Here is a 26,820-nt window from a genome sequence, read left to right as displayed (position 1 = left end):
AGCACACAAATGCTTTAACCGTATTTGATCTGTAGACACGTGGTGACAGAGCCAGTTATAGGTCTAGTGACCACTCTACTTTATGTGCCACACTTTAACCAAATGCAATGTACAGCAGACCAAACATTGAATGTAGACTCTCACCACTCAATAACCATCCTTGTTGGGCAAGATCCAAATTGGATGATGATACTCTACATGACTGCTTTGGGACAAACGTCCGAATTTCCCATTAATTTATTCAAAATTGAAAAAAATAAAATAAAAGGATTGGACCACACAAAACCTACAGGTGTCTTCTGTACAACTTCAAACAAACAGCTCACCTTGTGCACTCGGATGTCTAACGTCATCTGGCTGATCCACCGGAGTCCCAGAAGACTTGTCCATGAACTGACTGTAAAGTCTCTTGATTTCCTGGTCATAATCTTGCCATTCAGGGACGATGCGTACGGCCGCTTGTAACTTAGGCTCCTTAGTCTGAGGGTTATTGCACTGTACAATAACGGTAATACAAGTTAGTATAAAAGGAAATCATATTTGGTCCCCCTTCCTCATCTTAAATAGACAACCGCTCACCAAATCAATGGTTTTAGCCTTTTTCTTAGATGCTTCATCACACCAAGTTTCACACCATAACCATTCTTGGGGTAGCGATTTAATAGGAACTTGGTGGATCATGTTATTCGGCAAATCCTAAAGAAACCAAACAAAGGAAATGTCACTTAGAAAGGAACAGGAGCATGTAAGACACCGCTATAGGAACTGCTTCACTTAACAGGAGGATCCACCCCAGATCGGAGACTCCATGCTGTATGTCAGGGGTAGCCAACTCCAGTCCTCGAGAGCTACCAACAGTTCACGTTTGGGGCACAGGTGCACTCATTACTGACTGACACATTATAAATGATCCACAGGTGGAGCTAATTACTTCACTAATGATTCGGTGAGGAGACCTGGAAACCATTAACTGTTGGTAGCTCTCGCGGAATGGAGTTGGCTACCCCTGCTGTACGCAAAGGCCCCCCATACACTATGCGATTTGGGCCCGATTTCACCCGATTCCTATGGATCTGGCCCAAATCGCATGTGTATGATATCCCGCATCGGATCAGATCCGGAGATCATACGTGCTGCATATAAGAGAAATCGATAATTGTGTATTATCACGGCGCTCACTAAACTATTTGCTATATAGATATGTCATACAATGATATAATTGTATAGCTAATGTAAAGAGCAGTGAATAAATTACATAGGAAAATCGCATCGCACGGCCGTTACATTGGTGGCCCATGCGATGCAATGTAATTTTCCTACGGTGCCGTACGTAAGAAACTTGGGCGCCATGATAATACACAAGTACCGAGAAATCTCATCTGCAGAAGTCAGCGTCACATCGTTGGTACTGTTTAGCACCCACGATGAATCGCATCAGATGCGCACAGAGGGGATGCAGAGAGGCGGGCTAATTTAAAAAAAAAAAATAATACAAATGAATGGACAACCACTGACCGGCTGAGAGCTGCAAATTCATTTGTATGAATTTATTTTATTATCCTGCAGCCTCGGCGTCCCTCCCCCGTCTCCCTAATGTATGGGCGCCTTTAGTCCCCAAGCTAGTGATAACTAGTCAGTGTGTACAAAGCAATGATCACATTACTACTAATTCCGTTATATTAATTCTATTGTACACACCTGGTCGAGATTGGAAAGACTATTGGGATCTTGGCTCAATCCCTGATATTGTCCTCGAAGCCGGTCACCTGCAGCGATTTTCCTAAATTTCTTCAAGTCCACAACATATAAAGCACTAGGAAGAAAACAGTCAGTTTAGACAGAACCACTGGCCCCTGACCTTGGTTTATACGTCAGTGAATAATCACCAGGCACAAAATCCTTTGAACTTTTTTACGCAAACATAGAAATGCTTAATGCTGCAGTATACCGGGCAGTGCCTTAAACGCCAGCCTGGAAATATGAAATTGTTACCTTATGTGGTATTTTCGTCCTGCCAAGTGACTAGCCCAGTAACCAGACCGCCAGAAGCGGTAGCCATCCATTTCCCTTCGGCTTTCACAGAACGGAGTGTATCCGTATGGGGCGCCATCTAAGTTGAAGTCACGCAACTCCTTGAGATCAGTGCGTACGATCTATGGAGAAAAGAATATAGGTTCTACAGCAGATGGCAAACGCACCTCACATAAATACACATTTCATACAATATGTAGGATATCTATGATCGGCACAAACTGTCCACAGTTTCCCAATGACAGACCTAAGCCCCATACACACGGTGCGATTCTAGCAGGAATCACCAGGGATACGGTGGCTGAGCGACCATATCCCTGTGTGTATGGGACAACTGTCAGTGGGAGCGTGCTCCCGCGACCAGAAGCTTCCCGGCGATTAGCGGTTTCTCCCTGCGGCTTCCCCGGCAGGGTCTCCTTTTCATCAGTCACCACCTCTGGTCGCTGAAGAAAACAGGACAGTGAGCAATATAATTGCTGAGCAATATTAAGCCAATATTGCTCAGCAATCACATTGCTCTGTGTGTACGGAGCTTTAGTTTATACACGGCAGAACTTCTGCATAGCAACGTTATATAATGCTTCAATCTACAATAAGAGGAACGGACCATGACATCATGGATGTAGACAGGATGACATCACTACTCGTAATCGTTTTGGGAATTGCATAAATAAAAATAAAAAACTTTGTTTGCCCCAGCACACTGTGTAAATCTACAGGATAATATAGTTTAGACATCTTGGTTACATATATTTGCAAATATATGGGAAGCCCGCAGGCCAATTGTCAAGGCGTCTGAGTATATTGGGGGTTCCTATTGCTATAGAAACATAGAATTTGACGGCAGATAAGAACCACTTGGCCCATCTAGTCTGCCCCTTTTTTAAACATATTACCTCAAACCATATTTGATCCTTATTTTTTTGTAAGGATATCAATATGCCTATCCCAAGCATGTTTAAATTGTACTACTGTATTTGCCTCTACCACCTCTGATGGGAGGCTATTCCACGTATCTACTACTCTTTCTGTGAAGTAATTCTTCCTCACATTTCCCCTGAATCTTCCTCCCTCTAGTTTCAGTGCATGTCCTTGTGTTCTGCTGCTCCTCTTCCTGTGAAGAATGTCTCCCACCTGTACCTTGTTAAAACCCTTGATATATTTGAAAGTTTCTATCATGTCCCCCCTTTCCCTTCTCTGCTCTAAAGTATACATATTAAGATCTTTTAGTCTTTCCTGGTATGTTTTGTGATGTAGGCCATGCACCATTTTAGTTGCTCTTCTTTGTACAGTCTCTAATGTATTTATATCCTTCTGGAGATATGGCCTCCAGAACTGAACACAATACTCTAGATGAGGTCGTACCAATGACCTATACAGTGGCATTATTACTTCTTTCTTTCTACTGCTGATACCTCTCCCTATGCAACCAAGCATCTGACTTGCCTTCTTCATTGCTTTGTTACATTGCCTACCTGCCTTTAAGTCCCCTGAAATAGTGACACCTAGATCCCTCTCTTCCTCAGTAGTTTCCATTATAGTGCCATTTATACTATATTTAGTCTTTGGATTTTTGCAACCCAAGTGCATGATTTTGCCTTTTTTGGCATTAAACTGTAGTTTCCATGCTCTTGACCATTCCTCTAATCTACCTAGATCATCAATCATTTGTTTTACCCCTCCTGGTGTGTCTACCCTGTTGCATACCTTTGTGTCATCTGCAAAAAGGCACATTTTACCCTCAATTCCATTTGCAATATCACCAATAAAGATATTAAAAAGCACTGGTCCAAATACAGATCCCTGGGGTACTCCACTTGTAACCTTTCCCTCCTTTGACTGTACTCCGTTTACTACAACTCTCTGTTTTCTGTCCTGCAACCATGCTCTTATCCATTCAACTATCTTAGAATCCAATCCCAAGCTTTCAAGTTTATTTAACAGTCTGCGATGTGGGACAGTTTCAAAAGCCTTACTAAAGTCTAGATAAGCTACATCTACAGCCCCACCTTGATCTATTACTTTAGTCACCCAGTCAAAAAAGTCAATAAGATTTGTTTGACATGATCTTCCCCCAGTAAACCCATGCTGTTTTGGATCCTGTAAATTGCTGGTTTTGAGATATTCTACAACTCTTTCTTTTAAAGGCCCCCATACACTAGCCGATTTTGGTCAGATTTCAGCCAGATCAGTCGGATCTGGCCGAAATCGGACCAAAATCGGCTAGTTTTGATGTCCCCTCAGATCCGATGCGCGGTCCCGTGCGCATCGGATCTGCGTCGGGTGGTCGGACCTGCTGCACGTCCGACCACCCAACTTGGGACCTAGTGGGGCGGGGCGGCGCAGCGGTGGAGGGAGCAGGGGACGCTGCGGGGGACACAGGCAGCATAGAGCCGGGCAGGGGGAGCCGGCCTGGAGCTGTCAGTAATGAATAAAAAAAAAAAAGCCCATACAATGAATGGGCGGCCTGTGATTGGCTGAGCGCTCTCTCAGCCAGTCAGCAATTGGCTGAGAGAGCGCTCAGCAGCCAATCACAGGCTGCCCATTCATTGTATGGGCTTTTTTTTTTTACTCATTACTGACAGCTCCCGGCCGGCTCCCCCTGCCCGGCTCTTTGCCGCCTGTGTCCCCCGCAGCGTCCCCAGCCCCCCCTGCTGCCTCTACCGCCTCGCACAGACGCTGTCCCCAGCAGCGGGGGACACAGACGTGTCCCCCGCAGCGTCCCCAGCCCCCCCCGCTGCCTCTACCGCCTCGCACAGACGCTGTCCCCAGCAGCGGGGGACACAGACGTGTCCCCCGCAGCGTCCCCAGCCCCCCCTGCTGCCTCTACCGCCTCGCACCGACGCTGTCCCCCGCAGCGGGGGACACAGACGTGTCCCCCGCTCCCCTGCTCCCACCTCTGTAGCCCCCCCCCTGCTCCCCGGGTTTTTTACATGTGATAAATCGAGACGATTTATCACATGTAAAAAATGGCACATCAAGTGCCAATCTAATCAAGCTCCCCCGGGGAGCAGCCGGGGAAGCTCAGGGGGAAGTGGGGGCCTTTAGAGTGTTTCCATCAATTTCCCTACTACTGATGTAAGGCTCACTGGTCGATAGTTGCTTACCTCTTCTTTGCTTCCATTTTTGTGCAGTGGGACTACATTGGCTGTTTTCCAGTCCTCTGGGATTACTCCAGTAGCTAGTGACTGGTTGAATAATTCTGTTATTGGTTTTACCAGCTCCCCTTTGAGCTCTTTTAGTATCCTTGGATGTATCCCATCTGGCCCCATTGATTTATCCACTTTCAGTTTTGAGAGTTCTGTTCTATCTAGGTTCAGGGTGCGGCACTTGACGATTGGCTTGGGGGCATGAACAACCAGCACAGGGCAAGCCTGGTTCCTCCCTGTGACGTGCCTGCAAAATTTTGCAAGCACACCACTATTGTGTGCTTTGCTGCACGCATATCACTGGCTGTGCAGCCTAACCATAAAGCCAGTCGCAGGCTGTCCATTTTTCAGGGTCGAATCGGCTGTGCATACACTCTGTTACCCCCCCCCCCCAAGCACACACACTGATATCACTACTTAAACTATAGTCGCATGCGCAGATCGGTAAGCGCTACTGAATTAGCCCCTGTAGCCGCAGTTCTCATTTGGCACAGCCTCATTTGTGTGTGGTAAAAAATGTTGAAGTTTTGTGAAGGAAGTTATGTTGACCTGTCAAACGTCAACATTGCCAGAATGTTGATTAGTGTTCATTCTAGCACCAGCCATGTTTAAAAACCCATGCAGTTCCTGTTCCCTGCCTGGGGTGTCGCTGTCTGCTGTGGTGTTTGTAGCCAGGTCTGCTTTGCATATCAGTGTTGATATACAGACCACACTGTCCTATAAGCACTACAGCAGACAGCGACACCCCAGGCAGGGAAGAGGAACTGCATGGGTTTTCAAAGATGGCGGGTGCCAGAATGAACACTATTGATATACTGTATATTCCTTATTCCACAGAATTTCAGTAAAGCGCTGTATATACAAACTGATTCACAGAGGACTGAGTCTCTACATGTCGTTTTCAGTTTCACTTACCTGGTCAGCATCCACAAAGAGGATTTTATCCACTGCCAGAGGGAAAAGCACATCCAGAAAGAGGATTTTGTATCCCCAGATAATCCTCTGTTTCTCGGTCTGCTGGTGCAGCCAGCGAGGCCACTTGTACTGGACCAGTTCATACTGGAAGTTATACTTCTCTGCCATGTGAGGGATAAAGTTCTGGAGGGGTTAAAATAATTAATGCGGATAAGTGGAAAATTGGTCACAGAAATCCTTTCATCTCAGAATAATAACGGCCCCAGTGTGAGATGGTTTACACAAGCGGCAAGGAATAATTATTTCTTGTGGCACTTGTAGGGGGCAGCGTGGGCATTTTTACATCTAAATGATGACATTTAACAAAGCAGTGGTCTACCCCTATTAACAGAAGTCATAGCAGACTAATGCCTATGGTGTTACAATCTAGGGTGCATCACGTAGCACACCTACAATAAAACCCTGTTTCTTATAATAACCCCCTTTTTTAAGGAAATATACTAAGAGTTGATGGTATTATGTGGAAATGTACTAAAATCAGCAAAAATGTGGCGTTCAGGGAAACAACGAGCGGATTTATGCCGCATGGACCGGATTTACAGCTGCACAGAAAACTCCACACCTGACCCGGCAACTGATGACTATTCCATAGCTGAACAGACCACATATACTAACCTTAAAGGTAGGGGATAGGTAATTTTTCAAAAACCAGAACTTGACTGGGGTCTGCGTATTCTTCAGCACGGACAACATCATTATCCTGTTAAAAGCAGAACAGTAAATATGGAGCGGACAGATCTGAACCTAGAATTGCCCATGCAGACTCCATCTTGTAAAGACAATCATGTTGCTTCAAAGATGTTATTCAAGAACATAAATGGTACTTGTGTAATAGCACGGCGCCCATCGCATCGCAGACCATAAGGCATGCGATGCGATGTTACGCGATGGCAGGCGATGTTATACAATTTTAAATTGTATACCATCGCATTGTATGCCATTGTATCGCATATACAAAAGTATGCGATTTAAAATTGTATAAGCACCCTAATGGGTTTTTCCATGTTAAAAGTGGCCCCTATAACATAATTAAACGTGATGGGTGCTTAGTATGTTAAAAGCACCCCCAACGGCACCCCCACTATCAACGCCAACCCGAAGCGCGGCGAGCCCGCGAGGGGACGCGTAATACATGTAAAGTTATATGCGTCGCCTCGCTGCGCTCGCCACACTATATAAAATCAACTCCACGCCGACGTGGATAGTGGGGGTATGAAAAGGTCGTAGGACACGTACCGCTGTGCTCGCTATGCTTCGGGTTGGCGTTCATAGTGGGGGTGGCGTGGCGGTGCATTTAACATTGTAAGCCCCCATTAGGGTGCTTATACAATTAAACATCGTATAGGGGGCAAAAATCGCATCGCTGTGCATCGGGTGTATGCCATGCGATGCGATTATATGTAGTGCAAACTAATATCGTGGGCGCCGTGATAATACACAAGTACCACATAAATAGTTCTGTAGCCTAGTAGAACGTAGGATGCTAATAGGGCCTATACATGGGGCAATTTCAGGATATTTTCCAAGCAATCTGATTAGGGGCCAGATGCACTAAACTTCAAAAATTATAAAATGGAGAGTGATAAACAACCAGTAAATCAGCTCCTGCCTGACATTTTTCAAACTCAGGGGTAGATTTATTATGCTCAGTGAAGTGATATAGGGCCAGATTCTCTAAGCTACAAAAGTAATAAAATGGAGAGTGATAAACAGCCAGCCAATCAGCTCCTGTTTGACATTTTTCAAACAGAGTCTGTGATATGGCAGGCAGGAGCTGATTGGCTGGCTGTTTATCACTCTCCATTTTATCCCTTTTGAAGCTTAGAGAATCTGACCCAAAGTGTCTGTTTTTTATCACCGGCAAATCAGCTCCTACCTGACATTTTTAAAACCAAGCCGGTAACTTCAGAGGTAGGAGCTGATTGGCCAGAACCAATCAAATTCCAGAACCAGTCATAGAATCTTGCATTCTGGTGGAATCGATGCAATAAAGAATACAGTATCTATCCTTATGTATCAATGCCTATTTCCCTATAGATTGTAAGCTTGCGAGCAGGGCCCTCCTACATTTTGACTGTCTGTAAATACCCTGTTTTGTTGTATCACTGTCCCCTTTGTAAAGTGCAACGGAATATGCTGCGCTATATAAGAAACTGTTAATAAATAAATAATAAATTGGCCAGTGATAAAAACCAGACCGTTTATCATTTCACCGAGCTTAATAAATCTTCCCCTCTGTGACATGTCAGGCAGGAGCTGATTGGCTGGTTGTTGATCACTCTCCATTGTATCACTTTTGAAGCTTAGTGCATCTGGCCCTAGATCAGACTGGCTTAGTAAATACCCCTACATCGCTCCATGTGTAGGGGCCATAGCCATGTGTCGCTATCGCATGACAATTGACATCCAGCATGCTGGTTAAATCTAGTCAGATCGCCAGGCAGAGCCAGTGTTCTCACCGGAGAACACTGGCCCTTACAGATCGCTAAGCACACAGCGCTGACACATCGCTGTGCAGTGCTGTGCGATCTGAGTGATCTACATTGCTCAGATCGCTCAGCAGTATTGCCCCCATATGTAGGCCATTAACTTGAACACATTCTTATACATGCATTGGTTTTTACTAAAAAAAGTTCTTTGTGGATACATCTATATAATTCTATAATCTCAGAGACTGTTGGAACCTGGCATGAATGTATTCATTCCTCTCTAGCGCTGATGATAGACACAGAGCACAATTTTTATTTTCCCTCCCCACATATCTGTAATGCCAATATTAAGAGGTTATCTCCAAAAAAAGCATGCAACAAGAAATCTTTAGTTTATTAAAAGGTCAGTTTATGGGACTCGAGCTCCGATAAAATCCCCTCCTAGCGAGCTTGTGCGAAGGAGACTGAATAGGTGATTCCATTAGTTGTAGGTGGCAAGCTCCAGCACAGGGACCGCTTCGCACATCACCTCACCTCACCTTGCATGTTCTAGGGATCCCACTCATGTTATATACAGCATAAAGCAAATACCCCCCTCTTGGAGAGGAATTGGAGCCAGCACACAGCGATAGGTGAAAAAAAGAAAATATTTTATTGCAAAAACATTGTTGCAAGGGGTGACAGCTGTTGACCCGACAGCTGTTTCAACTGCTCCCTGGCAGTTTTCATGCTTTCTATTCATTCATTTATGTGCCTTGCACCAGCTACATTTATTATAAAAATCTCCTGGAGTGCATTACCTGCAATCGAACTTTGATGTTATATACAGCAGAACGTCGCCCATAGGATGGTTGAGTTCTGGAAAACTATACTTTCCGGAGCTGGGTAAATTTCACAATTCATACATAATTTATTTATATGGGTGTCCCTTGGAAACAGAGGTTTATGAAGGAGATCTCACTAAAGTATTTTGATGAATATATGTCTTTGATAAATAATCTGAGAGCAGTGCAGGAAAACACGGATCCTGTGAGATTAATAGTATTAAAGGGACATTGTACTGATGATCCGCAAATAGGCAAAACCATGTTCTACATGCTGCAGTATGGGCAGCGGGCCAACAGAAACATGCAGCGTGAGCAGACAGAGTACATCCACATGTTAGATCGGTCTAGCTGCTAGTCACATGTAACGGACAAGTAGTATGATCCTACCTGAGGAAGCGCTCATACAAGTGTCCAGAGGCCAAGGAGAAGATATTTAGAACATCCTCCTTCTCATGTTTCACCTCCTCCGGTTTCTGACCTCCCGAGAGCCCCCTGATGAGAGAGAAGACACAGAAATTGCCATATATTAAATAACAAGCCACGTCTGTGTGTCTCAGTGGCTTCTTAAATGTACAGGAGCCCATACACCAACAGCCTAATCTAAATCTGGGCTTTGCCGATGACTGCAAAAACAGATCCAACATGTTGGAAATCCTCAATTCATCGACCCAAAAATTATGGGGATTGTCAAGTCCAGGATTTAGAATATGTTGGATTCTGCTGATGAATGGAGAATCAGATAGGGGAATCAATGTATCGGCCCCTTAAGACCAACACCAAATGATACAACGGGGTGTATTCAATGACTTTTGCGAGCTGCGTCAGGGAGCAATGCTGACTGCTCACGGTCACAGATTGCAGGGTCAGTATTCAACTTTATGTAGCGATGGGAAAACCTCGTGTGCGGCCTCTAAAACAGCGAGGCTCATGGTGAAATGCTGTGGGCCCTCTGAATTATCCGTTTGGGGGAATTCTTGCCGTCCTCTGACAGCGAGGATTCCTCCAGAACGTAGAATAGGGTGAGTGGTCGTCGCAGGGGTTAAATGTCGAGGATCGCTTGTTTTCAGTGATCCCTAACATGAAACCCCCTCGCCGGCGGCATTGAATATGGCCCAATGTATATAGCCTTTCTTATATTAGGCACAATGTAGTGCAATGTAGCAGTTCGGACACTTCCTGCTCACAGGCAATGTCCTATGAAGTAACACAGAACATCCTATATCCTATCAATTAGCAAAGGAGGAGTGGGAAAAGTCAACGGGTTAAATACACATGGAGGAGGAATACATATGACACTAGTACAGAGAGTGTTAGCTGTTTATGTACTACTATGGGAGTTCTATTGAAGATGGGATGTTGCTAAGGGCAACCATCAGATTCTACTTATTATCTTCTAGAAGGTGCTAAATAAATAAGCAACATAATATATGATTGGTTTCCCATAGAAACATCCCATCAGTAAATATACCCTGGATTTTCAGCAGACACTGAGTTTATACACAGGTTCTCAAAGTCGGTCCTCAGGACCCCACACAGTGCAGGTTTTGCAGGTTTCCTCACAGAAATAATCAGCTCCACCTGTGGATCTTTTAAATGTGTCAGTGAGTAATGAATATGCACCTGTCGGGTGACCTGGGAACCGTGAACTGTGTGGGGTCCCGAAGACAGAGTTTGAGAACCACTGGTTTATGCGATTATTTTGTAATCGCTCCTTTGTTTAAAGCAAGCATGTCCAACGTTGGCCCTCCAGATGTTGTGAAACTACACATCCCAGCATGCTTTGCAATAGTTTTAGCATTCTCTAATAGCAAAACTGTGTCAAAGCATGCTGGGATGTGTAGTTTCACAACATCTGGAGGGCCAACGTTGGACATGCCTGGTTTAAAGGATGTAGGACCTTAATAATGATCACATTCTAAACCAAATTATGGGTAATGTATGTCTAGTAAACATAACCACTACATACAGATGTAGCGGGTCTTATTGTTGCTGGCGAATCTGGCAATCCTGTCCGCCTCCCGCTTCAGGGGGCTTCGGGGGGTGCGGGGACCCGGTGTAGACACCGGGCGACCGCCGGCAGCACCGTCGGAAGGGGACGTGCGCGCGATTCCCCTTCCGGCATACAGATGGCGCGGGGCAGGGAATGGCGGCTGGCGTCGCCATCGCCATCCCCTGGGTAGATAAGTCCCTCTCCATCTGTACATACATAACAAACTGGGAATTACTGCATGCGTTCCTGTCAAAGCAGGGGCACAGGGCTGCATTTACTTATAAGATGGCTTTACGGGGGCACCAAATACAGTATACTGGGCAGACAAATCTGTATTGTACGCAATGTAATGTACCCAAATCATGTCCTCTGTAACATTACCATTTGATGGATTCCCAAAATCCAGATTCATTTTCATTGGTCCCATCACTGAGGAGGTCTTCAGCCATCTTGTCTGATTTTTTCTGAACCTGAAAAAAGAAAAAAATATATGTACCACTTTCTTTCAAAATATATGTATGTAAATCTTCATTGCTAAAGCCAAGCTGAAAACTGTGTATTTGTGATGAAAGCGACTGGTTATTATATTACATACAACTTGTAAAACACAAGGAAGGGCTAAGAGCATAAATAACCCATTTAAATTGGCATTAATGTACCAACACTCTGGAGTGCTAGCTAACATAATAATGGTGATCACACACAGCAGCAGCGCCACCTGCAGGAACCAAAATAAACTTCATTCATATTTTCGGTTACAGCTTCTACTGCTTTATATTTATTGACAGTTTCTTATATAGCGCAGCATATTCTTTTATATATAAAGGCCTTTTTTAATGTCTATTTATGACCAGTTCATATGGTGTCTGGGCAGATCACTCACTTTGACTTTTATTGTTTTGCTCCTAAAATCATTAAGGACGACAACCACTTCTTTGTCTTCAGGAGCCGAGTCTGCGCCATCATGACTACGAAACAAAAGACATAACCAACATTGAAAGACATAATACAGAAATTGTGCCTTATATTTGATTTATAATTACAATTTCTTGATTTATATAGGGCCATTATCAATTAGGGCAATATCCTATTGCCTGCGATTACAGGTAATAGCGTTGCTCAAGGCTATCCTATTAGTATGAGCCAGGGCTTGTCTGGGATTTGCTTCACCTGCCTCAGGTACCAAAGCATATTCCTAAAAGCAGACCCATTTTCAGTGTTCTCCAATAGGATAGCCCGATAGAGTAACAAAAAAAAAAATGGTGAAACATTGTGGGGAAAAAAATTTTGCTACCAATTTTTTAAGGAAGGATAATAGGATACCCTTCTAAGCTGTTTAAATAAATGTGATGTTATTTTATAGAACCAGAGTTTTACCTGTATATATTATATATATCCTCTGAACGGCCTTTCCGAAGACGAAGAACCCAAGCACCTGGCTTGGCTTTTAGCTGGAAATAACCCTATGCATGAAGAGGGGGATCAGGTATAAGTCTACGATTACAGCACTGTGTCCTGTTGTGTATACAATCATTACAGAAACAAAACTATACAAGACTATGGGGGAGATGTGGCAAACATTCTAGGACAGGCGGAGAAGTCACCCACAAAAACCAGCTTAATTATATAGAATGCATTTGATAAAGGCTAGGTAGAAGTTGATATGTTGCTATGGGCAACTTCTCATATTTTGGAACATCTTTGTGGGTCCTAGAGGCTGTGTACAGAGACCGCATCGGTCACAGATCAGTCAGTTGATTATTCGGTACTTATGTAATATCTGGGCTCCCGTTTTTCTTATGAGACCGCATCCCCTCGCGGGGCTCGCTGCGCTCGCCACGCTTCGGGCACGGTGGCTCGCTGCGCTCGCCACACTATATAAAATCAACTCCATGCGTAGTTGGATAGTAGGGGTATGAAAATATGGGGTGCATTTAACATGGGAGCCCAGATAATACATAAGTACCGATTATTCTTAAGAAGGGAAAAAAAACAGATATCCATATATGTTTCAAAGCAAACATTAGGCAATGGAATACATGTATCATTATATTAGAACACTTTTTTTAAACCCCCGACAAAGCAGTTGATGAGGGTTTAACATTTACGGGAGGATAGGACGTCCCTATTCTGATCAGCAGCCATTACAGTTGTATCACTGGCCTCAGAGTATAAAGAGATATTAATGCGCTCGTCTTTTAGAACAGCTTAGCAACGTTATCATGCAACGTACAAGGTTAGCCATGACGATGGTGTCCACAATCACAGGATTGGTGACTGTCCCCAAAGTGAACTGAAGTCCTCGTGGTGGCTGTCCAGTAGAAACATCAAAACAATGACCTTCCAATAACAGATACTCCAGCTCAAACTCCGCAGCTACAATGCTGTCCACCTGTAACCAGGCATAAGACAAAGGGTTAATCAGGGGACAAAATTATACAACGACATCCAATGTACACTGAATTGCCAGGAGTCAAGGGATGTGAAGGCAATGGTAGATGGCGCCACTGTTCGGTTATGTCTTCATATCGCCAATGCTTAATGATCGTGGCCATCAGCATCTGGCGAGAACTGTCCACGGTTACAGACGAGCAACACTGGCTCAGATCACATCCACATTCAATGCAGATGCCAGACACATATGCAGCATGTTAGTGCAGCGTTCTTTCACTTTCCTGGGATATGGGAGCAGAATACAGACCCGTTCACTAGGAGTTGTGGCGGATGTGGTATAGGGTTCCGTCATTTGGGATCCTGACAGTCATTAGAACGACATCGGGATCCTGACTGCCCGGACTCAGACAGCATGGTGAGCGCAACAAAGCCCCTTGCTGGCTCGCTGCACTCGCCACGCTGCGGGCATGGTGGCTCGCTACGCGAGCCACCTATTCTATTCTCCCTCTATGGGGGTCGTTGGCCCCCATGAGGGAAAATAGCGGGTGGCCTCAGGCACCCGGCTGACGGCGTTTTGACAGTCGGGATCCTGACTGTGGGGACAGCGTCCGGCACCCATTTCGGCATCACCAAGACAGATTAGGTCACGATGCACTCCACAGTAACGGCTCTAGTGAATGTATAGACTCAATATTCCGCCACACCAAACATGGCTGCCTCTGCTACCCATTAGCCATCTTGGGAGGTATTTCCCTTACATAATATTATTATGGGATTGCATTTTTTAATTAGAAGAGTAAGTTGTAACAAGATAGGTTGTATAATCCATCATACTGCAGCTGTTATAATGTTCCCGCAGTGAGAAATGAGTTAGGACAAGAGGATGACTTTCTGTGTTTTGTAATAATAACGGGGATCATTTTTATTACTATGAACAAAACTGTTCCAATGAAAGGCAAATCCCTCTGCAAGCGCCACCTAGTGAGCATGGCAGGAACATTACCTCCTCTAAGTAGATATTGTCCAGGTCATACGGGGTCCGCACTGACTCCACCATCCAGCTGTCAGGGGTGTTCAAATTCAGAGTGAAGAGAGGGGACTGAGGCATATCTAAAAACTTGGCAATAGGACCCGGCGCTAATTTATGGTCGGAGGTGAATACAACCTCAGGCTCCAGGACGTATCGGTAGAAGCTAATGGGTAATATAGAGAAATTATAATATTACAACAAGACACTAGACGAGCAGTAAAAACTTTTAACAGAACTCCACAAGTCGACCTAATTGCTTAGGAGTGGTAACATGGGAACTTTTGCTCATTCCATCGGTTGCTGAACTACATCTCCACAGTTGCTAAGCCTCAACTGATTTGTGGTTTAGAAACAGCTTGAAGGAGCAAAGCGGTTCATCCTGGGTCGAGTTACCAGCAATGATCTGGAAAGTTATATACCAAAAAGGGCTCATTACTTCCAACAGCCAAGGCCAATGATGCGTCACTGCCTATTCCCCCAGCGCCTCTACAATGCAGTAACAGTGCAGTCAGTTACTACATAAAGTCCCCGGTGCTGCACAGTAGCATCAACGTATTTCCAAGCGGTCACTCTACACATTCCCATATGCTTTCCATATTAGATTTACCTATTGGGGGGGGGGGGGGGGGGGGCTTTATTTTTGGTTTACGCAGCACTACATGGGATGAAGAACATAAGACCGGATATTTTGAAAAAGGGAAGCATGGAGAGTGCGCAATTTACTGAGTGGGGCTTATGTAACAGGTAAACGTGACAACTTCATTTTAACTCCCCTCTATAGCAGATATAGGACCTTATTCTGGACCACACACAAAGCTGCAAACGCCCGCCACCCCCTCATCCGTAGAGTTCCCCCACATGGCTGCGAATGGATGTTTAGCATAAATATCCATCCGCAGCCTTGGGTGTGGGGGCAAAATCATTCAATGGTCGTCGACCATCGAATGATTTTGAGCCAGATTGATGATCTCCAGCCAACAGTCAAATTATTATTTATGCTAAACATCCACTCGCAGCCATGCCTGGGAGCTCGGCGAACGAGGGGGTGGCGCATTTGTGCGGGCGGTGTGTACAAAATGTCCATAAGGCCTTTGTGCCGAAATCAAAGATGGAAGCATACACTTGGCAGTTATGATTCAGTACACAGCAGCTGTGCGAATATATGCAAATGTTGCAGCCGTCAGGATTGTATTAAAACGCCCACTGGAGGCATCTCAGATCCACCGCTTGTGTACAAATACGCAACCCCTGAAGCACATCAGTAGATCATCTACCTACTGAGTAACTTTGGGTGGCAATAAGATGCAGGGGACACGAAGTGCATACCGAATAGCAGCCGAAAGCTGTGACACGCCACCCAAAAAGGGGCTGTGTCTGAGCTGCCACTCCCTCCAAAATGCTACCTGTCAATTACTTTGAAATTAAATCATCACTGCAGCCGCCATAGGAAGACCATGGCGACACAGGTGCAGTAGTAAAAACGCGTGCCGTTTCCATCTTAATGGTTCTTTTCAGCATGGTTGATACGGCGAGGCTCAGCGCTATACTCAGAAGGCTCGCTGCATTCGTGGCAAACCTCGCCGTTCCAGAGAACATACAATACGGCAATCGGCCGGTGGGGGGGTTAGACGGCAAGGATGGGTTGTTTTCAGCGTTTCTCCAAAAACAAGCCATCCTCGCCATACAAACCACCTCGACGGCGGCATTGAATATACTCCATAGTCTAGAATGCCATCATATTCATTAAAACAAGAACCCTCTATCATATGACAGCCATTTTTTCTTACCTCTTTAGAGGCATTTCTGACAACTTGGGCTGGCAATTCATAAACACTCGTAAATTCATATTTATGATTTCACTGAAAACCTGTAACGGCAAAAGTCAGGATTTAGTTAAATCTTCAATGAGACAAAGACAAGGATGCGCTCCTTACGGTGCTCATGCAGATGACGTACCTGTAGTAAGGGAGCCAGCCTCTGCGCTGCCTTAGTCACGGGATCTACAATAGCCACAACTTCAAAGTACATCATCCCTTCCTTGGGTCTCACTTTAATGACACTTGAGAAATAAGATGTAAAGACTGATTAATACATATCCTACAACCATAGTCCATGTACACAAATAAACAGTAATAATTAAGTCAATTATAGCATCGTTCACATAAAATCTTTTTTTTTTTTTGTAATGATCAGATGTTTAGCAGGGCTCCTCACAGTAACTGTAAGGAAACACTTGCTGATCATGTTTGGGTGTACATCAGCAAAAACTGACTTATTTCTGTAACTTATTGGATAATGGGGCTTACAAATCCATTACTGTCCACGTTTTAAGAATGTTCATGCTCAAGACCAGAAGGTTAATCAAAATGAATGAGGAACTAGTTAAATCACGTGTACTCATGCATGGATATCCTTAAAACCTGGACAGTAATTGTAGCTTTTCAATATAAACCTGTCTAGCATTGAGGCGGGGTATTCAATCTCAACAAAAATTTTTGGCACGTGATAAAACGACAGAGATTCGCCGTTTCAGTATTCAATCACAAGCATTATCGCCTGGTTTTGGATGGGCGATTTAGGGGCATTTTCTCAGCAATCTCACCAGATCGTTTGGAAAATGGCTCTAAATCGCTGTGTGTGTAAGGGCATAGCGATTAATATCCAGCATGTTGGATATATCTAGTAATATCACGGGGCAGGGCCATCGTTCTTACTGGAGAACACTGGCCCTGACAGATCGCTCAGCACACAGCGCCGACACCTCGCTGTGTGCTGAGGGATCTAGTATCAGCCAGAATGCGTGTAGGCCCCTTAAGACTGGGGACATACCTATAGATTTATCTGTCCAATTTATCTGGTTGGAACAAAAATCTAATAATTTATGGGCGCAAATGAGGATGGAACATTTGCTACCAAACACTGGAAAACAGACAATTACAGGTGGAGCCGGCCTCCTCTTTGCAGGGGCTGGCAATTCCATCGACAGCCGTCGGAAGGGGGGGGGTGCGCACAAACGAGACGCGCGCGCCCCATTCCGACGGAGCTCGCCGCAGCCATTGCCGCCCCCCCCCAACCCTGCCCGTCTCCCTGAAGTGGAGACGGGCAGGGTCACGCCGCCCAGCCGCCAAGATACTGGGACACGTATGAGATACACGCGTGTCCCAGTCTCATAGAGTCCCTCTCCGCCAGCAGGAATGTTCTGGCGGGTGCCGGGCAAGGAAGAGAGGGGCACCATCCGCATGGGAGGTGTCTTTCCCCGGTCTTAAAATCCTTACTCATGCGAATACCATAGCTGCTGTATCTGCACACAACATCTCACCTGTGCTGATCATCAGTTAGCTGGTAATCGGTCCTCCCTTCGCCTTTGGGTTGGGAGGATAACAGAGAATCCACCCTCATGACCAGATCGCTGGCACTACAGAAAGAGAAGGGATCCTGTTGATATACACAGTACTAATATAACGAAACGTACTGTGACCTTATTGCTACCTTTCAGCAGTCACATTAGCTAAATGGTATTATTGGGTATTACAGATACAGGAAGACGTGAGCACAGCCAGACAGGATAACTCATGCTTAGTACATACTGATCTTCCTCCACCCCCAGCTTCTGGATGTGCGATTTGATCTTCTGTGCAGATGTCTTCAGGATAAGGTTCTCCAGGAGGTGGAAATCGTTTTGGTTAAAAACTTCACCATCCCTCAGGGGTCCGACAATCTACAAGCAATAAAGAAGTGCCAGACACGAATACGTGAGACATCATACAACAATATATTAATGCAGATTCCTTTTAAAAATTAGTTTAACGCAATACCCATAGGTGTTTTTTTTTGCTCTCATAGAGTCTCTGCAAGTCTGGTTATTTACACACATAATTACAGTAACATCCTTCTCATGGGTCTCCTGTAGATGCATCTGTCCATTTGACCCCTAACAGTTCAGGTTTTCCATACCATTTATGTCAGCAATGAATACCCCAGTGCGCCACCTAGGAGATCTTGAAAACATGCACTGTTAGCAGCCCTCAGGACTGAGTTCGGCCACCTGTGCATTATACTGCGTCTTTAAAGTTCACCTATCATCAAGAATGAAACCTCTAACTCAGTGATGGCTAACCTTGACACTCCAGCTGTTGTTGAACTACACATCCCAGCATGCCCTGCATCAGATTTAGCATGGCCAAATAGTAAAACTGATGCAGGGCATGCTGGGATGTGTAGTTCAACAGCTGGAGTGTGGAGGTTAGTCATCACTGCTCTAACTTATGCCTTGTGTGTAAAGAACATTAATAAACTCTGCATTGGTTACTTTAATAACCATGATAAAAATAAATGATTTAATTGCCTGCATAAATGAGTGCTCGGCACCTCTCATACATAGGTACTCACCCTTCCATTCCCAATAACAGCACGTTCCCCTTTCCTCAGCTTTAGAACATCGCGACAGTATGCAGCATGGGACAATATGAAGTCAACTTTCGGAGAGTCAAAAGCTTCACGGAAAAGATCAACATCCATTCCCTAGGGGGTAGAAAGACATAAATAACATCAATACAAAGGCCATAATATGAGATGAACAGAAATTAATAGACTGAGGGGCTCCATATAATTTAAGACAGTCATATCCAAACTGTGGCCCTCCAGCTGTTGTGAAACTACACATCCCAGCATGCCTTGCCATAGTTTTAGCATTCCCTAGTAGCAAAACCGTAGCAAGGCATGATGGGAGTTGTAGTTTTACAACATGCCTGATTTAAGACAATGCGCACTATATAACCTACAATATATATTGTTGTAGTCCCAGAAAGGTCTATACTAAGAAGGGCAGATCTGCATTCCAGTTGCTGACATACAATGTGCTCAGCACAAGATGGAAGCCATACATATGTAGAACAGTTTGATTTAAACAAACAAAAACAACCCTTCTGAACCTACCCCGACAGCAAACTCGGTGACGGCTTGTCCGGCCTCCAGGGCTCCAGCATTTTCTTCTTTGATGATTTTGGTAATGAAGTTCTTGGCATTGTTGGAGGTCTGGGTTTGGAGAGCGGCCCAGATAGCTCTGCCGATGATGGTGCTCTCCGCAGATGGGTCCTCGCTGGGATTGTTGATCATGCCTATTCTTACATTGTTGCTAGATTTCTGCAATGGGGGCAATGACAAAAACATGGATGCCACGATTGTTATTTATTGAGTCAATTATTACTGTATTGAGTATTGAGTCTCTAGACATGGTCAATGGATCAGAGTTTTGGAAACTTTAAATATTTAAAAAAGGACAGTGCAATGTATGCAAAAAATGAATATTTAACAAATACGTGGGACAAGATCATAAACTCCTATACTAAAATCACCTAGATATTGTGCACTGACTGTTTTATTGTCCACTTCTAACAGCAGGGCCTCTCTATAACACGGGAACATACACGCGGGAAATGTTTCCTTAGTTTCTAATCGATCTGTCTAGATCGCTTAGATATTAAGCACACATTGCCTTATGTGTATTCCCTATAGCGATAGCCCCGCGCGTCACCATTGTCCTTTCAGATTTTAGCACATGCAGTCAAGATCTAAATAAAACATCTGCATGTGCTAAAGACAGCACTGGTCAGCACACATCACTATATGTGTATAGGGCAATGTGTGCTAAGCGATCTGTGCTAACAAGATAAGCACAAAAGTTAAGCCTCACACCAGGCCGTGTGTACAGGGCTTAATGCTGCTGTGTGAAAAAAAAAATGCATGCACCATATATCCATCTATCAGGCGCCGAAACTCCCGAGTCCCCCCCGAACCTCCCTGAGCAGGGACTGCCACCTGGACACTGATGCAGTGCTATTGGCGGTGGGAGTAGCGTCAGGGGAGCTCAGGCATATGATCGCCAGAGCACGGAGGTGAGGGGGGAGCAATGGGAGGGTGCCACTAGAGGTGGTGCACCAGTGACGCATAGCTGGAGGCACCATTGGCGCACACCTAAACGCTGGTGGTATGTTTAGAAAATTTGCGGGACAGGTCGCTGCGGCAGCGCAGCTGAGCCTGGAAAATTTCCGGGCATACCACTGAAGTGGTTAAATGACAATCCCTAAAGTGTCTGCTCATTATACACAGTGTCCTTTTGTTGCTAGTAAATGACAAGGTTGCCCGGACAGGGTTGCCACTGTAGCCTAGGCCCAGGCTTTAGTTTAAAACACCAAATAGCCATCACAGTCCATCAGCCATCTAGTCCACTTCATATAACACATACAGTAACAATACATTTACTGCACATCATTAGAAACAGCTAATACGTAATAAACGTTAACTTTTACTCCTAACACCAGCCTGACTAAACCTAAGCCCAAGACGTCACAATTAGCCATTACCTGGTGTTTAATTGCGTCGTATAAAACTTGGCGCCCTGAAGGTTTGTCAAAATCCCCCACAATCCAGAACGTGACGGGTCTGACAAATGAGTCATCTGTAAAAAGAAGATAACACGATCTTTGTAGTCACATTAAATCCTTTTCTACGTATTCATTGGGAAACACTAACTCTCTGGATACAGAAAATAGGAAAAAAACTGCGCAAGGGGAAACACTAATAGTTAATAATAAAAAAATGTATTATACAATATTAAATGTACATATGGTATGTGGCCACAACCTATAAAAACTTAGGACATAAAATACATCCACATATAAATGAAAAAATAAACAAAAATAAAAATATATAAATATATATAGTACTAGGTGATTCATCGCGCCCTACGGGCGCTCTTCACACCATCGTAAGGGGCTGCGCCCCCTTAATTTGTGAACGTTTGTATATGAGAAATATGGTTAGAATTGTATGAAAGATGCCCTGTATTGCAACTTAGGTGTCCGCGAAATCGCGGGAGGGGGGGTCGCGGAGGGTGCTGCGAATTGCAGGAGGGGGGGTCGCCGCGAATTGCAGGAGGGGGGGTTGTGGGGGGGTGGATGCTGCGAATCGCGGGAGGGGAGGGATTGCAGAGAATCGCGGGAGGGGGGTCGCAGGGTGGGTTGCCGCAAATCGCGGGAGGGGGGTTACGGGGGCGGGGGTTGCGGCGAATCATGGTAGGGGGGGTCGCGGGGGGTGTGCCGTGAATCACGGGAGGGGGGGTCACGGGGTGGGGTGCCGAGAATCGCGGGGGGGTGTGTGTGTGCCGTGAATCGCGGGAGTGGGGGTTGCGGGGGGTGGGGGGGGTGTGACGCGAATCGCCACAAGAAAAAATCAACACAGAAAGGTCAACACATGTAAATGTTGACATAAGTGTGGCACTTCATTGGTGTCCATGTCGACACATGAGAATGAATATGAAAACATTCAAAAAATGAAAAAAAAACCTTCAAAAACTCATGTCAACCTTTTTCATTGTCGACCATAGCCATGTCAGTGTTTTCCATGTGCAATTTAATTCTGGAGCTGCCGCGAATCGCGGGGGGGTGCCGCGAATTGCGGGAGGGGGGGTCGCGGGGGTGGGTGCCGCGAATCGCGGGAGGGGGGGTTACGGGGCGGGGGTTGCGGCGAATCATGGGAGGGGGGGTTCGCGGGGGTGTGCCGTGAATCACGGGAGGGGGGGTCACGGGGTGGGGTGCCGAGAATCGCGGGGGAGGTGTGTGTGTGTGCCGTGAATCGTGGGAGTGGGGGTTGTGGGGGGGGGGGGGGGTGTGACGCAAATCGCCACAAGAAAAAAATCAACACAGAAAGGTCAACACATGTAAATGTTGACATAAGTGTGGCACTTCATTGGTGTCCATGTCGACACATGACAATGAATATGAAAATATTCAAAAAATGACAAAAAAACTTCAAAAACTCATGTCAACCTTTTTCATTGTCGACCATAGCCATGTCAGTGTTTTCCATGTGCAATTTAATTCTGGAGCTGCCGCGAATCACGGGGGGGTGCCGCGAATTGCGGGAGGGGGGGTCGCGGGGGTGGGTGCCGCGAATCGCGGGAGGGCGGGGTTCACAGGGGTTCCGGTGGGGGGTTGCCGCGAATTGCGGGAGGTGGGGGGTCACGGGGGGTGCCGCGAATCGCGGGAGGGGGGGTTGCGGGGGGGTGTGACGCGAATCGCCACAAGAAAAAATCAACACAGAAAGGTCAACACATGTAAATGTTGACATAAGTGTGCCACTTCATTGGTGTCCATGTCGACACATGACAATGAATATGAAAAAATTAAAAAAATTAAAAATAAATCTTCAAAAACTCATGTCAACCTTTTTCATTGTCGACCATAGCCATGTCAGTGTTTTGCATGTGCCATTTAATCCTGGGGCTGCTGCGAATTGCGGGGGGGGGGGGGGGGGATTACAGTCTCTGATGCCTCCCAGTTGCTAGAACAGAATTTTCAAATTTGTATGCAACTATATCCGGAGTTTGTGACACAATCGTGCACGATTTACTCGCTCTCTCTCTCTGAGGAAGCCGCCGATGCTCACAGCAGGCGGGGAAACGCGTTAGAGATTTATTTCCACTTCTCCTGATCACTGAAGACTATCGATACTGCACTGAGGGGACCTGCTATCTATCTTTAAGCCACTGGTGTCACAAACTCCGGATATAGTTGCATACAAATTTGGAAATTCTGTTCTAGCAACTGGGAGGCATCAGAGACTGTAATCCATCACAGGTCTCCAAAGGTATATACCCAGTTTTTTTTTTATTTTATTATTATTATTTTTTTGTCTGGCCAGGCAACCTATCTAACTCAATCTGAAGTTGATAACATCTTTTGCATGTTGCAAGTTTACTAACTCCATCTAAGTAAAAATCTACCAGTCTGAGTATATGAACTTTCTGGATCCAACCATACAAGTTTTCAGCATGCTAATCTACTAACCTGCATTACTAACCAGCAGAGGCACTTATTAAGCTTGATTATTGTGTGTGATCTGTGCTATGTAGCTTTTATACTATATATATTTATATATTTTTATTTTTGTTTATTTTTTCATTTATATGTGGATGTATTTTATGTCCTAAGTTTTTATAGGTTGTGGCCACATACCATATGTACATTTAATATTGTATAATACATTTTTTTATTATTAACTATTAGTGTTTCCCCTTGCGCAGTTTTTTTCCTATTTTCTGTTTGTTCTTACTGGGATTTATTGAGCAGTCCCAAAAAACAGCAGCAGTAGTGGAAACACTAGTAACATTTTTTTTGGGGTTCTAAATTACGTCCAGATTACTTAGCGCTGGTCTTTCTTTTCTCTTTTCTCTGGATACAGAACCACAGTAAGTACACACCAAAAAATATTTTAATAAAAAATTGCCGAGAACATGTCGTTACCTCAAATTCTTAAAATTGTCTAGTGTGTGCCCACTACATTGTCAGCAATACAATCTCCCACGGTTGCTAGTGACATCCCCTGTAGATGTGATGTCACTAGCCATGCTGCCAAATACAGCATAGCATGGCTTCCCTTCCCTTTATGTAAGCTCTAAAGAGCAGGGCCCGCTCTCCTCATGTGCTTTTCTAAGATAATATCTCTGCCACTTATGCTGTCCATACATATGTGAGATATTGCATGCAATCATTCAATTTCGGCCACATCTGGCCGATACATCGAATGTTGCATGCATTTTGAAGGGGACATTCGACACAATGCGCAGGCACGCCGCTGAATGTCGCATCAATAGATATTATGTGTGGCACATAATATTTATCGAATTGCATGACCAATTGCATGTGGTTTTTAACCACATGCGATTGCTCATATGCAATCAGTGTGGGGACTGGAGCGGGGACCAGAGCTGGCAGCGGGGACCAGAGCTGGCAGCGGGGACCAGAGCTGGCGGAGGAGCGGGACAGGAGCGCTGGCGGGGACCGGAGCTGGCGGAGGAGCGGGAAAGGAGCGCTGGCGGGGAGCGGGGTACATACCTGGCTGGGGACCGGAGCCGTCAGGCAGCGAGAATCAGCAGTGGCAGCAAATGACTTTGAAACACTGGATGGCCCTCTCTCAGCCAATCAGCGTCCGCCTGAATGTGAGGCCGCTGATTGGCTAAGAAATCTCTCAAGGTCCCCATACACGGTCCGTTTAACGGATCTGTTTGGGACATAAATAGCATGCATCGCATCGGATTGCATGCCTTTTGCATGCAATGCGATGCGATGTGTAGCTAGTACAAAAAGTATATGCAGCACATACTTTTTGTACTGTACTATGTGATGCGTGGGAGCGCGCATCGCATAATACAGAACGGAGCTGGTCCACAACGAACCGTGTATGGGCTCCTTAAGTCTCAGCGGCCTCGGCCAATTAGAGGGCCGTCCAGCGTTTCAAAGTCCTGCTGAGTCCCACCGCCTGCCTAACAGCTTCACCGCTCTGGTCCCCAGCCAGGTACGTACCCCGCTCCCCGCCAGAGCTCCACACAGCCACTTCCAGCACCCGATGTCTGGCATGCGTCATCAGGTGCTGCACCGGGCACCACTTCATGCGATCAGATGCTGCAGAACCCTTGTGGCGCCATATAAATAAATAATAATAGCCCCACTTTCCCCCCTTTAACCACTTCAATTAGATTATACCCTCTAGAGAGTCAAGTCACATAAATAAAAGAGAATTTTGATAATGTCAATAGGAGTGGTCTTGTTTATAATAACTCTGTAAATTATCCAGATTTAAGGTATGTACTTACTATGTACAGTAGCATAGGTCACACATGCAGAGTTCTATGCGAGTAATACGGAGTGACTGAGGTAAGGGACATGCAGAGTACTATGCGAGTAATACGGAGTGACTGAGGTAAGGGACATGCAGAGTACTATGCGAGTAATACGGAGTGACTGAGGTAAGGGACATGCAGAGTACTATGCGAGTAATACGGAGTGACTGAGGTAAGGGACATGCAGAGTACTATGCGAGTAATACGGAGTGACTGAGGTAAGGGACATGCAGAGTACTATGCGAGTAATACGGAGTGACTGAGGTAAGGGACATGCAGAGTACTATGCGAGTAATACGGAGTGACTGAGGTAAGGGACATGCAGAGTACTATGCGAGTAATATGGAGTGATTGAGGTAAGGGACATGCAGAGTTCTATGCGAGTAATATGGAGTGACTGAGGTAAGGGACATGCAGAGTACTATGTGAGTAATACGGAGTGATTGAGGTAAGGGACATGCAGAGTACTATGCGAGTAATACGGAGTGACTGAGGTAAGGGACATGCAGAGTACTATGCGAGTAATACGGAGTGATTGAGGTAAGGGACATGCAGAGTACTATGCGAGTAATACGGAGTGATTGAGGTAAGGGACATGCAGAGTACTATGCGAGTAATACGGAGTGATTGAGGTAAGGGACATGCAGAGTACTATGCGAGTAATACGGAGTGATTGAGGTAAGGGACATGCAGAGTACTATGCGAGTAATATGGAGTGATTGAGGTAAGGGACATGCAGAGTACGATGCGAGTAATATGGAGTGATTGAGGTAAGGGACATGCAGAGTACTATGCAAGTAATATGGAATGACTGAGGTAAGGGACATGCAGAGTACTATGCGAGTAATATGGAGCGATTGAGGTAAGGGACATGCAGAGTACTATGCGAGTAATATGGAGCGATTCAGGTAAGGGACATGCAGAGTACTATGCGAGTAATATGGAGTGACTGAGGTAAGGGACATGCAGAGTACTATGCGAGTAATATGGAGTGATTGAGGTAAGGGACATGCAGAGTACTATGCGAGTAATATGGAGTGATTGAGGTAAGGGACATGCAGAGTACTATGCGAGTAATATGGAGTGATTGAGGTAAGGGACATGCAGAGTACTATGCGAGTAATATGGAGTGACTGAGGTAAGGGACATGCAGAGTACTATGTGAGTAATACGGAGTGATTGAGGTAAGGGACATGCAGAGTACTATGCGAGTAATACGGAGTGACTGAGGTAAGGGACATGCAGAGTACTATGCGAGTAATACGGAGTGACTGAGGTAAGGGACATGCAGAGTACTATGCGAGTAATACGGAGTGA

At 45.3% G+C, this 26,820-nt stretch overlaps 1 protein-coding gene across 2 annotated transcripts in view; it reads right to left on the bottom strand.

Annotated features, from left to right (window-relative positions):
- The window catches only part of UGGT1 (UDP-glucose glycoprotein glucosyltransferase 1), a 75,463-nt gene that overhangs the window by 4,166 nt on the left and 44,477 nt on the right, over nt 1–26,820 (bottom strand). For both annotated transcript variants that reach the window (XM_083178434.1, XM_083178435.1), the window contains 19 exons: nt 21,188–21,282; nt 19,761–19,967; nt 19,215–19,346; nt 18,413–18,543; nt 18,145–18,240; nt 16,782–16,884; nt 16,613–16,692; nt 14,799–14,988; nt 13,635–13,793; nt 12,779–12,864; nt 12,285–12,369; nt 11,783–11,871; nt 9,799–9,903; nt 6,771–6,855; nt 6,096–6,278; nt 1,993–2,153; nt 1,699–1,813; nt 580–696; nt 327–495 (listed from right to left, as the gene is read on the bottom strand). In XM_083178434.1, the coding sequence (XP_083034560.1) occupies nt 327–495; nt 580–696; nt 1,699–1,813; nt 1,993–2,153; nt 6,096–6,278; nt 6,771–6,855; nt 9,799–9,903; nt 11,783–11,871; nt 12,285–12,369; nt 12,779–12,864; nt 13,635–13,793; nt 14,799–14,988; nt 16,613–16,692; nt 16,782–16,884; nt 18,145–18,240; nt 18,413–18,543; nt 19,215–19,346; nt 19,761–19,967; nt 21,188–21,282 (2,388 nt within the window). The remainder of the gene's footprint in view (nt 1–326; nt 496–579; nt 697–1,698; nt 1,814–1,992; nt 2,154–6,095; nt 6,279–6,770; nt 6,856–9,798; nt 9,904–11,782; nt 11,872–12,284; nt 12,370–12,778; nt 12,865–13,634; nt 13,794–14,798; nt 14,989–16,612; nt 16,693–16,781; nt 16,885–18,144; nt 18,241–18,412; nt 18,544–19,214; nt 19,347–19,760; nt 19,968–21,187; nt 21,283–26,820) is intronic.

The sequence above is a fragment of the Crinia signifera genome, chromosome 3 (genome assembly GCF_055691185.1).
Source record: "Crinia signifera chromosome 3, ASM5569118v1, whole genome shotgun sequence".
NCBI classification, from domain to species: Eukaryota; Metazoa; Chordata; class Amphibia; order Anura; family Myobatrachidae; genus Crinia; species Crinia signifera.
This window is presented reverse-complemented; position numbering and strand designations above follow the sequence as displayed.